Source organism: Rana temporaria, chromosome 4 (assembly GCF_905171775.1).
Source record: "Rana temporaria chromosome 4, aRanTem1.1, whole genome shotgun sequence".
NCBI lineage: Eukaryota > Metazoa > Chordata > Amphibia > Anura > Ranidae > Rana > Rana temporaria.
The window spans coordinates 159,800,097-159,817,265 of NC_053492.1; the positions used below are offsets into that span (position 1 = coordinate 159,800,097).

The 17,169-nt window shown below is 43.1% G+C and overlaps 1 protein-coding gene and 1 non-coding gene across 2 annotated transcripts in view; both read left to right on the forward strand.

Moving 5' to 3' along the window:
- NMD3 (NMD3 ribosome export adaptor) overlaps nucleotides 1-16,901 on the forward strand; it is a 95,408-nt gene extending 78,507 nt beyond the window's left edge. The window contains exons 12-16 of the mRNA XM_040349280.1: nucleotides 2,708-2,820; nucleotides 6,259-6,331; nucleotides 8,253-8,359; nucleotides 14,851-14,921; nucleotides 16,582-16,901. Of these exons, the coding sequence (XP_040205214.1) occupies nucleotides 2,708-2,820; nucleotides 6,259-6,331; nucleotides 8,253-8,359; nucleotides 14,851-14,921; nucleotides 16,582-16,715 (498 nt within the window). The 3' untranslated portion in view covers nucleotides 16,716-16,901. The remainder of the gene's footprint in view (nucleotides 1-2,707; nucleotides 2,821-6,258; nucleotides 6,332-8,252; nucleotides 8,360-14,850; nucleotides 14,922-16,581) is intronic.
- Nucleotides 3,583-3,716, forward strand: LOC120938426. Its single transcript, XR_005749043.1, has one exon. It is a non-coding gene; the product is annotated as a small nucleolar RNA SNORA5 (small nucleolar RNA).
- Nucleotides 16,902-17,169: the final 268 nt, after the last annotated feature.

Here is a 17,169-nt window from a genome sequence, read left to right on the forward strand (position 1 = left end):
CGTACTAGCAATGTGTACCTAATAAAGTAGACAGTGAGTGTAAACGTCCCTCAGTTCACCGAGTGTAATGTGTAAACATAACCTGTAACCAGACACTTTTATGCTGCAGCCGATCAGCAAAGCTCTGGCACTGCCACATGACCGCATTAGATCTTTCTGATTGGCTGCTGTTTCAGGGTGTCTGGTTAAATGTTGTGATTACGCATTACAGTCCATGAACTGCATTACGACATCTATTTAAACATTTTTAATTTGTGTTTGCACTTGAAAGTGGCAAGTCCTATAGTAATGTGATTATACCGCCTGTGTGTCCCTTTTGTCACCGTCACACAGTGCTCCTCTTGTTCTCCAGCTTGTCCCTTCCTTGCTTCTCCTCTCTAGTCCTCCCATTCAGCTCAGGATATGCTCCTGAGACCTGCCAATCACTGGTGGAAGAATGAGAGCATGCCAGGCAGCACCTAGTTGCAGGATACCAGCTGTACCACCTGCATTCTGCCAGCCCTCCCTCCACTCCACAGCTTATTATTTCAGTAGGATAGGGAGCTGCAGGCTCCCAGAAGATTCTCTGCTTTTGTGTACTTCTCTAATAACTCCTCCTGCAGCCAGGTAAATGACTCTGGAATGTATAAGTCCTAAAGGTCAATAAGACATTGATTGAGGGAGCCAGAACCAAAAAGAGAAGACAAAATGAGAAACAGAAGGCTTCAAATAGCCTTGTCATTTTTATAATTGTGTGTCTTTACTTCACTGTAAGGCTTCATTCACACGACGGACCGTTTTGACGGCGGACCTGAACGGCCGCTCCATGCATCCCTATGGAGCGTCGGATGTCAGCGGAGACATGTTCGCTGACATCCGACCCTATCCGATAAAAACAGACGTATGGGGGCCATGTCCCCATCCGTCTATGTGGGACATGCTGTCCGTTTTCATCAGATCGCTCCATAGGAGACAGCGGTGCCCGACAAGCCCCTCCCCGCTCAGTGAGCAGAGAGGAGCTTGTCATCCGTCGGCTCAGCGGAGATCTGCTGACTGATCTCCCGCTGAGCTGGCGGGAGCAGGCGGAGTCCGCCTCGTGTGAATGAGGCCTTACTCATATTTTCAACAAAATACTGCTTTTTTATAGACTTTAAGTATTTTGCATTGTTTTTTTTATATAGCCAATTGGGGATTTTGCATAGAAACTTCATGCCACAACTGTAGGCCAAGCATTTGGTTAATGGTTGCCACTCACGGTGTCACCTGTCACTCAGCATGCCAAGTTACATTTCCTGTGGCCCTTGAAAACAAAACATCACACCGGTGTACAGTGACTTTTGGCTGCTTGTTATATTTTCAGTGACTGCCTGTGCAGTAGAGGCCTTATTGTACGGGTATAAACGTTTTATTTACTGCTAGGGCATGGAAGGCTTTAGAAGAATTTACTGGACCCCGGTCTCAGGTTTGAAACGTTTGTTCTCTGCCATTGCTACCAGTGCTGGGTACAAATCACTAGTCGAATTCAAGATTAGTCATTTTGTTTTTTTTTTACTTTTTATTGACAAGATGCAAAAAAAAGTGTTTTTATGTTGTACAAAATGTTGGTACAATAACCAATATGCTCAACATGAGCACAAAGAATAAACAATTCAGTACACAATTACATATCATATTCACAGTTGCATGCAAGGTTTGGTACAAAGTAACTCTTTACAAAGGACACAAGTATAATCACATCCTAGCTTGTAGATCGATTAGTCATTTTTTATGTCCTCAGCCTTTTAGAAAACAAAACACAGGTGGGGCTCATCTGAAAGTATCAGTAGGATAAGATTAAACATAAAAGTATCAGTAGGTGAACAGGAACAATTTAAATCAATGTATGCAGCTCCCCTTTGCGAGTGGCGCTTGTAGAAATACAAAACCAAGACACCAGCACAGCCGTCCTGACTCTAAAGGACGAAGGCAGACATGTCAAGGTCAGATGATCAATGCTTAAATGTTGTGTGTACACAAAGGTGCAATATAGAACACACACCAAGGATCTTCAATGCCGGCATCTTTAATTATCCATCCACCGAAAAGAAAATGTGCAATCCGTGCTATTTTTATATGGCCTTTTGAGGAAGGTAACTATGAGTCAGAAGTCAATGTTTTGAAAGTCTTACTAACAGTTCCAGGTTGTTACACTTTGCAAATAATTTTTTCTCTGCTTTATTGAGTGAAGGGTAAGGCCGGGTTCACAATAGCAGGAGAATGTGAATGGCTCTCTATGGAGCCGGTTCACATATCTTTGATGCGGCTCCGGTGCGTCTTTGGTCTGTTTTAGGTCCGAATTCAGCCCAAAATTCTGGCTTAAATCGGACCTTAAACGATGAACCAGGCGCACAGGATCGTTGCTGGGAGCCGCATCGGCACCCAGTGTGAACGGAGCCTAAAGAAACTTTCTAAAAGTATTTTCAGAATGTTTTCTTACCCCTTTCCTGCACTCAGATTGTGCCGATGATGTTACTCTCCCTGCTCCTTCTCAGTTGAATATTTATTGAGTTCTGGCACCAAATGCCTTGAGGTTCTGTCACACTCTGTATACAGTAAAATGCACACCTTTGCTGCTTGTGTATGTGCAGCATAACCTCGTAGACTTCTATGGAGCTTGGAGAGTAGTTATTTTTGTTTTATGTATTCACAGAAAGATATATAATTTCCTTTCCATTTTCTTTTTACACAGCATACACTTGCTGAAGTTTGGGTTCAAAAAACTTCGGAGATGAACACAAGTCAACAGTACCATTGTCGTACACACTTGGGACATCTGCTGAATCATGGAGACTTGGTCCAAGGGTATGCTATCATTTTTTGTGTTTATGATCTACATATATGGTTAGATAGAAAATCTGTAATTGGTGACTGTATAATGCAGGAAGATTTGAGGATTGTGTGCTAGATGAACTACAATCAATTATTATTGCTTAATTACTTACCTGCTCTGTGCAATGGTTTTGCATAAAGAACCTCTATTTGGGTTCCCCACCGGCTTTCCTGACTACTCTTACGAGTTTCCCCATAGCAAGACGCTTCCCATGTGGGAACTTGTGTGGGCTCGCTCCCAAGCCTGGCTGTTTGTGTCTGTTCAGACACAGAACTCGTAGGTTTTGCCTGACAGCAGCAGGAGCCAATGGCACCCGCTGCTCTCAGCCAAGCCCATGATAGCCGGGAGAGGGGAGAAAAGCTGCTGTAGAGTGTACAACGCTGGACTGAGATCAGGCTCAGGGGGGGCGGCTTAGGGTGTTTCTGCGAGGGAAGTTACAGTAGGGTAAAAAAAAAAATCTTTTTCATCTAAGTTCATGATGCAGCAGACCCATGAATATCAAATGTTGGGTTTACATTTTTAAAATTAGATTTAGCAAAGAAAATATTTAATTGCACTTTAAAAATGATTGGAAGCAAGTTATACTCTTTTTTGTAAAGGTTTTACCCATATATTCTGTCTCCTTACACGTGAAAGATTCATCACCCCCCCCCTCCCCCCCGTTTAGGGATGGTAACCTATTTAGCTCTTCCCTTATTCCCCTATGAGCAGGGGCTTAGAATTCTGTTAGATCGTGCAGCCTCGTCAAATTCAGCTCCGCCCACTCCTTGGTGGATGCTGGCCAATGGGCTGCTACAGAAACCTGTAGCTCATGGGCCTCATATTCCGTCTGGTGGAGTATGGGGATAAGATTGTGCTGCAGACATATACAGCATGCCTCAGGGAAATTACTAAAAGAATTTACAATTTTTACCTGTAAAACAATCAGTTTTCCTAAATTCTGTTAGATCGTTGTTTTGAAACCGATAAAGCTCTCTTTTAACCACTTCAGCCCCAGACCATATTGCTGGTCAATGACCAGGCCACTTTTTGCGATTCGGCAGTGCGTCGCTTTAACTGACAATTGCGCGGTCGTGCAACGTGGCTCCCAAACAAAATTTGAGTACTTTTTTTTCCGACAAATAGAGCTTTCTTTTGGTGGTATTTGATCACCTCTGCGGTTTTTAGTTTTTGCGCTATAAACAAAAAGAGCGACCATTTTGAAAAAAAAATGAATATTTTTTACTTTTTGCTATAATAAATATCCCCCAAAAAATATATAAAAAAAACTATTTTTTTCCTCAGTTTAGGACGATACGTATTCTTCTACATATTTTTCGTAAAAAAAAAATCGCAATAAGCGTTTTCACAAAAGTTATAGCGTTTACAAAATAGGGGATAGTTTTTATGGCATTTTTATTAATATTTTTTTTTTTTTACTAGTAATGGCGGCGATCAGCGTTTTTTATCGGTACTGCGACATTATGGCACACACTTTTGACACATTTTTGGGACCATTGGCATTTTTATAGCGATCAGTGCTATAAAAATGCATTGATTACTATAAAAATGTGCCACTGGCAGTGAAAGGGTTAACACTAGGGGGTGAGGAAGGGGTTAATCATGTTCCCTGGGTGTGTTCTAACTGAAGGGGGGGGGGTGTCGGACTGACATGGGGAAATGACTGATCGCTGTTGATACATTGTATGAACAGACGATGGGTCATTTCCCCCCCCCCTGACAGGACCGGGAGCTGTGTGTTTACAAACGCAGCTCCCGGGTTCTCGCTCTGTAATGAGTGATCGCGGGTGCCCGGCAGTGATGGCACCCGTCGGGCACACGTGTCGGGATCAGGTGCGAGCGGGGGGCGCGCAAGGTGACGTAGATCTACGTGACCTCGCGCAGGGGAGCCGACCTACAAGGAAAGTAGCAAACCCCCCCCCCCCCCCCCCCCAAATCACTCCAAAGTAATCGCATGTTTTGCCAATTTTTGGGGAAATGAAGTAACATGCTATAATTGCATTGGTTAAATTCAAATACATATATATTTTTTTTTGCATAAAATAATAAATAAAACAAATACAGATAAATGGCATGCTTAACCAGTGGCTAAGCTTTCTATGATGTTGTTTTAAAAATAGATTTCTGTTTTATTTCCATACCTTTATTTTGGACCCAGTGAAATCATTGTGCTTCTCTATGTGGTGCAGGCAGATCATGGTTGGGGGGGCACAGCAGGGTTCTGTACAAAGCTTTATGAATACATCAGAGCACTCTGCCTCAGTACTCCTCTCAAGAGCCCTCAGCTCTGATTTTTTTTCAGCCTGGCATGCAAAGTAATTGCTTGGGGGGTCTTGCCTAGTCAAATCAGACACTTTATAGGTTTCCGAAGTGTTTTCGTCCATCATTGGTTAAGTAGTGTTTGTCTGACCTTGATGAAGCAGACATTTAAGTCTGACATTATGAGCCTGATCTGACCTAACAGCAGTGACTTCAATATGTATAGGTTAAAGAGCAGTGCCTCACTGTAAGCCCAGCTTAGTGGACTCCTTTTTAAATAAAACCTTTCTGTCTGTGACGTTGCTACTTTCTTCTCTATGCAATGCCAGCAGATCATGGCTGGTGGAAGGGTGCTGTACATAGCTTCTTGAAAAGTAGTTCAGCCCTCCAGTGCACAGACGTTTCCCTGCACCAAAAATGAAAAACTATGAACGGGGATGTGCAAGTTTTTGTTTGGAGCTTGAAGCAGGCAGGAAAATCTTGTGATCTTCAGCTATGTCACTAATAAAAATGAATTTGCAATTTTCAGAATATACTGTATATGGGCCAGCTACTACAAAGGTGCAATTTAACCAATAAACAAACCAATTGCGTGTATCTCTTTATTCCCAGAGCCCCTTTATAAATGGTACACATATTTGTATTAGTTGAGTTCAAGCAGTTGATGCATTATGACATTCTTCTTGGTCTATAGATAGCTGCAACATTTTGAGATAATTGCTAACTGTGTTTTCTGCTGAAATACCAGTCGTATTGCTACATATAGAACGCATTCTGTGATCTGCTATGCAAAACGACTGTTTACCTACAGTAAACTCCATAGGGCATATTCGTGTTTTATTTTAGAACAGTTTGTGTGCCCTGTAGTGCTGGCTGTCACGTCTGTTCCTGATCAGTTTGTTATTTGGAGTGCTCAGAGACTCTGTTCCCATTGGAGTGTGTGTGGGTGTACTGCTAAATTACACACACCTCCCAGGCATCCCAGCACTGCTTTTCCCTAATGATCTGCTTTGTTCAGCTACTTGCAGATAATACTAAGCTTAGCAGAATATCTTTTCCAAGTTTAAAGTTGTCGGTATTGTTTGTTTCTGATACCTCATCTGGAATTGTAAATCCTTCTCTTTTTTTTTTATGCAAATCCTTTCTTTCAGATTTGATCTGGCAAACTGTAATTTAAATGATGAGTTTATTAACAAGATGAACCCCCATAACATTCCTGATGTGGTAAGTCGAGTTCTATCCCCTAGATGGCGCACTCTGCTTATAAATACATGATCTGCAGTTTTAGCTATGACCCTTAAGAATTCTTCTGTAAACTATGGATTCTAATAAAAGTGCTAGCTATATTTATAGATAAAACCTGTTACAAACGTTGGCTCACTTTGGTTTAGGACAGTGGTGGTCAGCTTTTTTGACACAAGGGCCTCATATGCGGCCCCCGACATCACCAAAGTACCACACATAGAATTCAGAAAATATGCCCAGAGATGGTACATAACAGTGTAGTCAGACTGTGGACACGATGCAGAAGATGGTCAGAGACTGTGGACATGATACAGGTGCGCATCAGGGATGGCAGACATAAAATAGGAGAGCATCAGGAACTGCTGACATACCACAGGAGATGGTCAGACACTGGGTATACCACAGGAGATGATCAGAGACCCTGGGCATACCGCAGGACATGGTCAGCGACTGTGGGCATACCGCAGGACATGGTCAGCGACTGTGGGCATACCACAGGAGATGATCAGAGACCCTGGGCATACCACAGGAGATGGTCAGCGACTGTGGGCATACCACAGGAGAGGGTCAGAGACACTGGGCATGCTGCAGGAGATGGTCAGCGACTGTGGGCATACCACAGGAGATGGTCAGAGACACTGGGCATGCTGCAGGAGATGGTCAGAGACTGTGGGCATACCGCAGGAGATGGTCAGAGACTGTGGGCATACCGCAGGAGATGGTCAGAGACTGTGGGCATACCGCAGGAGATGGTCAGAGACTGTGGGCATACTGCAGGAGATGGTCAGAGACTGTGGGCATACTGCAGGAGATGGTCAGAGACTGTGGGCATACTGCAGGAGATGGTCAGAGACTGTGGGCATACTGCAGGAGATGGTCAGAGACTGTGGGCATACTGCAGGAGATGGTCAGACTGTGGGCATACTGCAGGAGATGGTCAGAGACTGTGGGCATACTGCAGGAGATGGTCAGAGACTGTGGGCATACTGCAGGAGATGGTCAGAGACTGTGGGCATACCGCAGGAGATGGTCAGAGACTGTAGTTCACCGAATCCCGGGCTCTTCCTGTAACCCGGCGAATGCCGGGCTCTTCCTGTAACCCGCAGCCGCCCATTCAGTTCACGGCATGGCTGGGGGCTGAGACTAGAGGGGGGGACAAGAAATTAGGATAGAGAGAGATAAAGGGGAAAGAAAGGAGAACAAAGGGTGGTACACCCTAAAATGTACCATAAGGGGTTTTAATACTGTACGAGTGGAATGTCCGTGGGTTAGGGGTGCAAATTACTTGCCTAGGGTGCTGACAACCCACGCTATGAAAATGTTACTGTTAGGGGTCCCCACAACGTGAGAAATTTTATCAAGGGGTCACAGGCACTAGAACCACTGTCCTAAACGGTGCACATTTACTGTACCTATAGGTAAGCCTTATTATAGGCTTACCTATAGGTAAAAAGCAAATGCGTGAGTTTACTCTTGTCTGGAGGATTGCGGACACGGATAAGATCGGGTGTCAGCGGATGAACCGCTAGCTCATAGGGATTAATGTACGTCCCTTTTTTTATCCGTAAACGGATGGATGAAAAAGCGGACATACGGTCCGCAGGTGTGAAAGGGGCCTATCACACTTAACAGTCTATTAGGAGCACAAACCTTAGCAGATCAATTGTTTCTTCACAGAAACTTGAACCAAGATATGCAGCAACTTTTAAGTTTGTATGAACAATTCTCAAAGTGTCAAAATGTTTTAGTTTTGAATTCTGACTCTACATTTGCTGCATGCTTATCCTGGGTCTGTAATGCAAAATAAAGCCAGACACCGCCCAGCAAGAAGCATCTTTAGAAGAATCCAGTACTGGCAACCCATTGAGCCCAAGTATTTCCCTCTTTCCATCTCATACAGGTTCTAATCAAGAAGGTCTATGATCGTGCCAGAAGGCAGAAAAGGAGAAACTGGAAGTTGCAGGAGCTAGACAGAGACAGAGAAGGCACGGACACAGATGATGAAAGGTCTCTATTCACTGACCATGTGGCTCACATTTGTGTGTTGACGTCTATTTGTCTATTTTGTGTGACTTGGTCCTTTCTACAGATACAAAGTGGTAATCATATCCATTGCCATTATGTGGCATGTATAAGGAAAATGTCTCTATTTAAACTTCAGCTGTTTTGGCTTAATTATATTTACCTCATTGCTAAAGATAATGGATATTTATTCATGGATAATTTTGAATATAATTCTGCAGAGATTTATGTTCACTACTGGGATAGTGTTTGGCAGGCCCTGTAGTGCTCCTTGTTTTCCTTTTTGACATAACTTCACCAAACACATAAGAACAATAAGCAATCGTTAGTGCAACATTAGGATAAGAATGATTGGGTTTATGCACACATGAAATGGTGTGTATGTATACACAGGTATATCCAGTATAATATAGATAAATCTTCTCAGGGTATTGGCACAAGTGTGATGCATTTTTCCACAGGGTTCAGTCCACGCTAGACATGCTATTCAGGGCTTAATGGCCCACTTTTATTCAAAATAAAAATAATAGTTCAACAAAATACATTAGTGGCCTCCACAGGGGTTTCAAACATGAAGATGATATTCAGCCTCCTGACACCCTCTCACAGCACCGCTGCTCCGCCCTTAACCTCTGGCCTTTGGTCTGGTCCCACAGACCAACTCACAGGGAGCTTGTGCTTGCATATAACTCTGCACCTTTCGTGGTTCCCTCTGCACACTCACTGGGCTCACGGTGGAGATATACACACTTGGTTGCTCCCTTACAGCCTCGCAAACTCCAGTGAAGTCATGGAGCCCTGCTTTGCCCTTCATTATAACACGTTTGCACACTTAGCCTGCTGGTCTCCGGCAAGACCCTGACAGAGAATTAGAGGCTTCTTCCCTTCCAAAGCTCTCTAGACACAAGACCCTGATTTGGGAAGAACAAAACCCAGAGAAGATGGAAAACCTTGTTTTTTACACTCCGAAACAACCCTCTGGGGACCTTCACTCACGTGAGAACTTTGTGTTGTCTTTAATCTCTCTACTGCATTGGCGGGACTTTACATTATGTATATAGATATGTGTGTGTGCGTGTTTTTATATATATATATATATATATATAAACAGGCCCTTAAGAATGAAGGGAAGTTTCTATCTATCTATCTACACTGCTCAAAAAAAATTAAAGGAACACTTTGAAAACATATCAGATCTTAACGGGCAAAAATCTCATCCTGGATATCTATACTGATATGGACTGGGTAATGTGTTAGGATTGAAAGAATGACACATCATTTGATGGAAATGAAAATTATCCACTTACAGAGGGCTGAATTCAAAGACACCCTGAAAATCAAAGAGAAAAAATTATGCAGCAAGCTAGTCCATTTTGCTGAAATTTCATTGCAACAACTCAAAATGGTCCTCAGTATTTTGTATGCCCCCCCAAGTGCTTGTATGCATGCCTGACAACATCGGGGCATGCTCCTGAGACAATGGCTGGTGTCCTGGGGTATTTCCTTCCAAATCTGGACCAGAGCATCACTGAGTTCCTGAACAGACTGAGGTGCAACCTGGTGGCACCGGATGGACCGAAACATAATGTCCCAGAGGTGTTCTTTTGGATTTAGGTCACCCCCATGAAGTCTGTTTCTGATTGTTTGGTCAGACATTCACACCAGTGGCCTGCTGGAGGTCATTTTGTAAGGCTCTGGCAGTGCTCATCCTCTTCCTCCTTGCACAAAGGAGCAGATACTGGTTCTGCTGATGGGTTAATGGAACTTTTACGGCTCTGTCCAGCTCTCCTAGAGTATCTGCCTGTCTCCTGGAATCTCCTCCATGCTCTTGAGACTGTGCTGGGAGACATGGCAAACCTTCTGGCAATGACACGTATTGATGTGCCATCCTGGAGGAGTTGGACTGCCGGTGCAACCTTTATAGGGTCCAAGTATCACCTCGTGCTACCAGTAGTGACACTGACTTTAGCCAAAACTGGTGAAAAATGGTCAGAAAAGACGAGTAGGGAAAAAAATGTCTGACACCTCCCACCTGAAAAAACATTCCTGTTTTGGAGGTCTTCTCATTGTTGCCCATCTAGTGCACCTGTTGTTAATCAGTTTCAGCTGCTTTGCCGTTAACTGAAATTAACAACCCCCTCTGTATACAACCTTCCCCCTCTGCTACTTAACTGATCAGATCAATATCCCAGGAGTTCCGATTCAAAAGTGTTCCTTTAATTTTTTTGAGCAGTGTAGCTATCTTGATATGTGATAGAGACAGTAGAAATGTGATTTAGTTTTTTGCTTCAGTTTATTAACAATTTCTTCAGAATGTTCCTCTTCGGGTATTATTGTAAGGGGCGGTTAAATGTTGGATGTGCTGGCTGAAAGGTCATGTGTATGACCACTTGTACATCCCCGGTGGTCTTAGCTAACATTGTCATACACGTTCAGCACAACTCTTCTATAATGTTTGATTTTAGCACTTGTGTACTGAAGGACTTTTTATTCAGTCTGGTGACCTTTTGTGTTATGAAGATCAGTTTAAAGAGCTCTTCAGTGATTTCAGTATTAACTTATTATCAGCGGTGGTTAACCAAACAAATGAATACAAGTAGCTTTTTCCCATGAAGCTCTGCACTTATTTCTCCCATCCAAATATATCTGTGACTTTTAATAATTAGAATTTTGTGGCAAATATGTTTCCTGTTATAGCATCTAGTTGGTTATTCAATTCTTTAGGGTGTTTCATACTATTCAAATAGTGAATAGACTTGGAACTCTTAACACTGAAAACAATGCAAAAATGAATTCAGCTATACATTCATCCAAATAATTTCACTTTTATGTTAATTGTACAGTAGAGGGCACAGGGCTGCAGTCCTAGACCATGGGCACAGGAGTGCCCAGCCTTTTGCATTAGGGGGTGCTCCCCAAAGCTCAAACAAACGTACGTGTGTGGGTGTATATATATATATATATATATATATATATATATATATATATATATATATATATATATATATATATATATATATATATATAGTACACATACGAGAGGGGAGATATGCCCACTATGATGGGTGAAGCCGGGAGCTTAAAGAGCACAGCAGCATGGACTAATGTAAGGCAGGATAAGACCAGATTGCCCCGTTCTTTAGACTGTTCCTGGCTATACACAACCCACAATACTTGGCATACAAGTGGATACAGAGGCACATAAATGGGGGCTAATTCACTTTGTTTTAATCCCTATTATACTGTCTTTGATGCCTCTGGTAATATAAGTATTTACACTCCTTTTTACGTTTGGTTTTCCATCTGCGCTTTGTCTCAGGATGGTGACCTAGTTACAAAATTCCTCTTGACTGATGCATTTCCGCCTGCCATATCGGCTGTAAATGTGAACACCACATTTGCTGCACTTCTGGGCACTCCCTGTTCCAGAGACCTGGCCAAAGAACATGGTCAGGACTTGGATTATATAGTGGTACCATATATATGCAAAACCTCATTCCTCCACATTCGTTCCGTGAGGATCCCTTCACTTGGCGAGGGTGGTTAAGGTGTAAGGGGGATGAGACACAAGAGCAGACTAACAAATGCTCTGTTGATGGCCTACAAGGGATTCAAAACATATCTTCCCTGCTCACAAACACTTTCTATGCTTTGCTGCAGGAGACTAACGCTTTTTATTTTTGGAATTTCTATTCTGGTTCTTTTCTGCTTGTCGGCAGCACAGGGTAGTGTGCTGCTCTGCTTTCAGTTACAGGCCACGATGAGTCTCTTAGGATAGGCTAATATGCTGAACTGCAGTCTGTCTAGAACAGGTGCCTAGATCATAGAGATGGCTAAATAGTATTGATAATTTGAGGGTTAAACAGTTCACATAATATGTCTCAGTTATGTTTCTTTCTCGTACATCACGGGGCAGAGAGCAGCATAGTAAATACTATGTGGGTTATAGAGCCTACCTTCAGGTGATGGACACTCAAGTTTGTAAGGCTGCGACTTGGGCATCTGTCCACACATTCACTAAATTTTATCAGTTGGATGTAAGAAGTCATGAGGATATCACCTTTGGGCGCAGTGTGCTGCAGGCTGCAGTTTAGGTCCTCATGTCTGATGGCATCCGGCTTTTTTATTGTGTCTCCCTCCCCTCATTGGCTTTGCTTTAGGACATCCTACATAGTAATTACTATGCTGCTCTGTGTCCTGTGACGTACGACAGCCCTCAAAATTTCCACTCGCCTACTAGCATTTGGCGAGTGGATTTAAGCTGGGGGCGAGTGATGACAGGGATGCATGACCAATCTCCCTCCAATCTGTGCCTACACTTAGAGTCCCGATGAGATTGGCGGCCGAAGAGAAAAGGTGCATGCTCAGGAAAAGTAGTCTGGTGAGTCGCGCACAGGCAGAGCAGTACACAGGTGCTCTCCTTACAATCCTCATTAAGCCATGGGACCTAACAGTATGACCTCTCTGAGCCTGCCCCCCTCCCCCCGACCAATGTAGCTGGAGAGCAGGGAGCAGGAAGTAATGAGTGAGGTGGAGGATTGCGAAAATTACCACTCCGGTACAGCGCTCACTGAAAGTTGCCCTGACATGAGAGCGTCAGCCTACCAGTTTGTGCCGTTTTCTTCTCCTTGTGCTCTATGTAGGTGTTCACCAGTTCAGCCTGAGCACTGTGAACAGACTGGTCTCAATGTGTGCTGTGCAGTGTCAGTGTGCGCTGTGCTATGGTGTCAATGGCTGTGCAGTTGTGTGGATCTCAGCGCTGGATTGTACTCCCTCCCGCTGTGCTGCAGCTCCTCTCCTCACTGCCAGCCTGAATAAAAGGGGGAAGTGGGGACATGCAAGCGTGGAGCCGCACACACAGGCTCCTGATGATGAGATGAATGGGAGAGAGAGAGAGAGAGAGGATGGATGGGAGTTGCAGAGGAGACAGCAAGAGAATGGGGAAGAGACCCAGTTCTAGTGCCCTGTCCCTCTGGTCTGCCCCCAGTGCCCTGTCCCTCTGGTCTGCCCCCAGTGCCCTGTCCCTCTGGTCTGCCCCCAGTGCCCTGTCCCCCTGGTCTGCCCCCAGTGCCCTGTTCCATTTCGTAAAATTTGTTGTTGGTAATATTTAATTGTGTAACTTGATTCTGCATAAAACATTTAACAGTGTCATTCTATGAGATAATCTACGAGGGCGTGTTTACAGGTACAATTAGGCGCAGGGCAGTGTATGAATTAGGTGGGGCAACTGGTGGCGAGTAACTCTTGAGGCCTGGCTAGTAGCTCAGGACTTGAACTGTTGAGCCCTGACGTACGAGAAAGAAGAAAATTAGGATTTTTATAGCAGCTTACCTGTAAAATCCTTTTCTTCGAGTACATCACGGGGACACACAGCTCCTGCCCCTCTTGTTTGGGGATATTGGGATACTTCTTGCTTGGCTACAAAACTGAGGTACTCCCGGTATGGGAGGGGTTATATAGGGGAGGGGACTTCCTGTCTTGGGCGTGGCCAGTGTCCATCACCTGAAGGTAGACTTTATAACCCACATAGTAATTACTATGCTGCTCTGTGTCCCGTGATGTACTCCAAGAAAAGGATTTTACAGGTAAGCTGTTATAAAAATCCTATTATTAACTTGCATTAACCTACCTAATGATCTTAAATGATGGTTGGTCCTGCAAGCATAGTATGCATTCTGACAGATCTTCCAAAAAAAAAATGATGTGCCCATTGAGAAAGGAAGGAGAGCACTTAACATGCATGTTACCAGCCGATCCTGAGACAGGAAATGGTGATCTCCTAGAGAACTAGCCCCAGTTTATTAATTTTTCCCTAGAGAAGGTTTAGACAGAATGTATGACAAGGTCCCCATATAATTGTTTACTACCTGAGCATTACGCATTAGGCCAGGCAGAATTTATACTGTGGTTGCTAGGCATCTTCTAGTGCTATCAAAGCCAGGCAAATAAAAAGAAGACACACGTAAAGTATATATATATATATGTGTGTATATATTGTGTGTGTGCATGGTATGTGAGCCTCGGTATAACCCATTACAGAAAAGCTTAGACTTGGAGAGAGAATCGGCACAAGGTGCCATTCAGTTGTGCTGATCTGACTTTCTGGTAGGATGAGACAGCAGAATGATAGAAACATTACATAAAATAGCTCCCATGTATGCATTTCATGTGCATTTAGCTTTTCCCCTGCAGTTTAGCTTTAAATGAACACATTGGCTTTATCATTGAACTGGATGCTTTTCTTGGCTTTACCAAAGTTTTCCATATGTTACTGGGTCCAGTCAGTAAAAATGTTAGTAGAGCTGTTTCTGAATTAGGGATTTGCTGTATGAAGACTTTCTGAAGAGCACATTTGTTCACTCTTGTTTATTTGCCATGCCATTAAAGTGCGTTTTAAATAGAGATTTCATTCTTAGTAAAATATCCTTTCACAGAAAAAGAATGTTTCTGTAATTGGTTTTTGATGTCTTTTGCAGGCAGTATCAAGACTTCCTTGAAGATCTGGAGGAAGATGAACTTATTCGAAAGAATGTCAACATTTACAGAAGTAAGGATGCTTATTAAGTGCTTAGACAAGTGTTTTTCAAATTGAAGCACACAGCTATATATATAAATATAGACCCGTTTTCACATCTACGGGTTGCAGAAAAGAAAATCTCTTAATTTCCCCATCAACACAGTCAGTGTTGATGGGGGGGGGGGGGGGGGTCCCATCCCCGGAACTATTGTGCTCTCAGGGTGGGGGGAGCCATCCCACCTGGGTGAAAACAGTAATTATTGCTAGTGGCAATAATTGCGTGACAAATCTGTCAGGCTGGTTGTATCCACGTTGATCGAACAATTAACTTGCGTACATTCAGCCTGCCCAAACATTGTTTAAATCTCAGCTTGTCCCCACTGAACCAGCCCAGATTTAAACCGTCTATGGCTTGCTTTTGTCACAATCAACTGGACTCTGTAATGTTGGAGCCTTCTGGCAGAAAAAAATGCTAAACTTTCCTAAACTTTGTACAAAAATGCTCTGAAAGTTTTTTTTTTTTTTCCTGCAATGGAACTGGTGTTTTTTAAAGTGCCCAGACTATGCCCAGTAAAGTGTTAACATATTCTGGACAAACCGTAAAAGTACTTTAAAGCCCTCCATTTACCTCTGTAGCTATATGCACTGTGGAGTCATTTATTTTTAAATTTCACAGCAGAGACACAGAATTTTTAGGCCACTTTGGCATTGAGGTGCTTTATAGGCGTTTTAGCGCTAAAAATATCGGCTATAGAGCGCCTCTCCTGTCACTCCAGTGTGAAAGTCCGAGTGCTTTCACACTGGAGCGGTGCGCTTGTGGGACATTAAAACAAATATCCTGCAAGCAGCATCTTTGGGGCGGCTTATCTCCTAAATTGCCCTGCCCATTGAAATGAATGGGCAGCGCTGCCGAAGTGCCTGCAAATCACTTCGGCAGTGGCGCTACATGGGCACTATTAACTCCTCCTCCTGCGCTAGCGGGGGTTAGAAGTGCCCCTCTAGTGGCCGAAAAGCACTGCTAAAATGACGGTAAAGCCCCAACGCCCTCATCACCCCAGTGTGAAAGTCGCCTTAGTGTTTTATTTTTCGAAGAGAAGATTGCACACAACCAGCAGAAGTTTCTAATCTGTTAGAAACGCCTGAGACCAGACTTTTTTGAGTGTGGTGAACTTTGAAAAAGAATAACTTTACAAGCTGTTAAGTGTAGACTTGTTTCAAAGCTCTTTCGCTGCTTGTTAATATCGGCCATATGCATATATGTGACGTCCATTGTCTATGATGGGAGCAATGCCCATTTGGTGTCCTCGACACAGTGACCATGCTGTCACCTGAACTCTTTATGTGCAACTAAACATCAAAGCATTGTCTGGAGTAGTGGCTTTTCTCTGCATATATTGGCAACATTGTCTAGAAGTTTTTTTTTAGCATTGCGCTTTATATACCAAATAGCTAGATATGCATTAAGCAACCAGGAAATCAATAAGATTGTGTATGTACCATTCAGATTCGCAAAAATAAGAATGTGAATATTAATGCACGCAGAGATGTTTTAGATTTGTACTTGGTGAGAAACACTCTTGAGTGTAGTACAAAGAAGCAATGAACATATTTCTTCATCTGTTTTATCATGCTCATTTTCCTCTTTGGTCGCCTTGCAGTCTAGACCTCATGCTTGCTTTCTCTCCTTCAGATGCTGACATTGCAGTGGAGAGTGACACTGATGAGGAGGGAGCTCCTCGAATCAGTCTGGCAGAGATGTTAGAAGATCTTCACATTTCTCATGATGCCACCGGTGGAGAAGGGTCGGAAATGCTGACGGCATAGACTTGCTTGAAAGCATCCTGCTGGTGCGTTTCACTAGAGAGGATTTAGAATGTGTCCAATTTAATTTTCAGCTATCTAAAACGTGCACTCATACATATTTCTCTCTGAACTTGGATACCATACACTAAGCTCTTGTGTGTTTCGCCTTCCAACTGTCAAATATTAAAATAACAAATGTTTAAGCGGTTTGGATTTTTATTTTCCTTTTTATGCTGACATCTTTAAAGAGCTGGCATTTACATCATGCCTCATTCCAGGTATTTTGAGGACAGAACATTGTATTAGCAAATTTTTATTTTATTTATATCACACAAAGTCTAAAGTTAAAAAGCTGTGCTTGTATATGGATGACACCTTTTCAGTTACATTGAAAAAAATACGATCGAATGGGATCATTGTTTAAAATAGTTCCCAATCAACTTTGGACTGCTATATCATTTCATGAAGTTTGGGG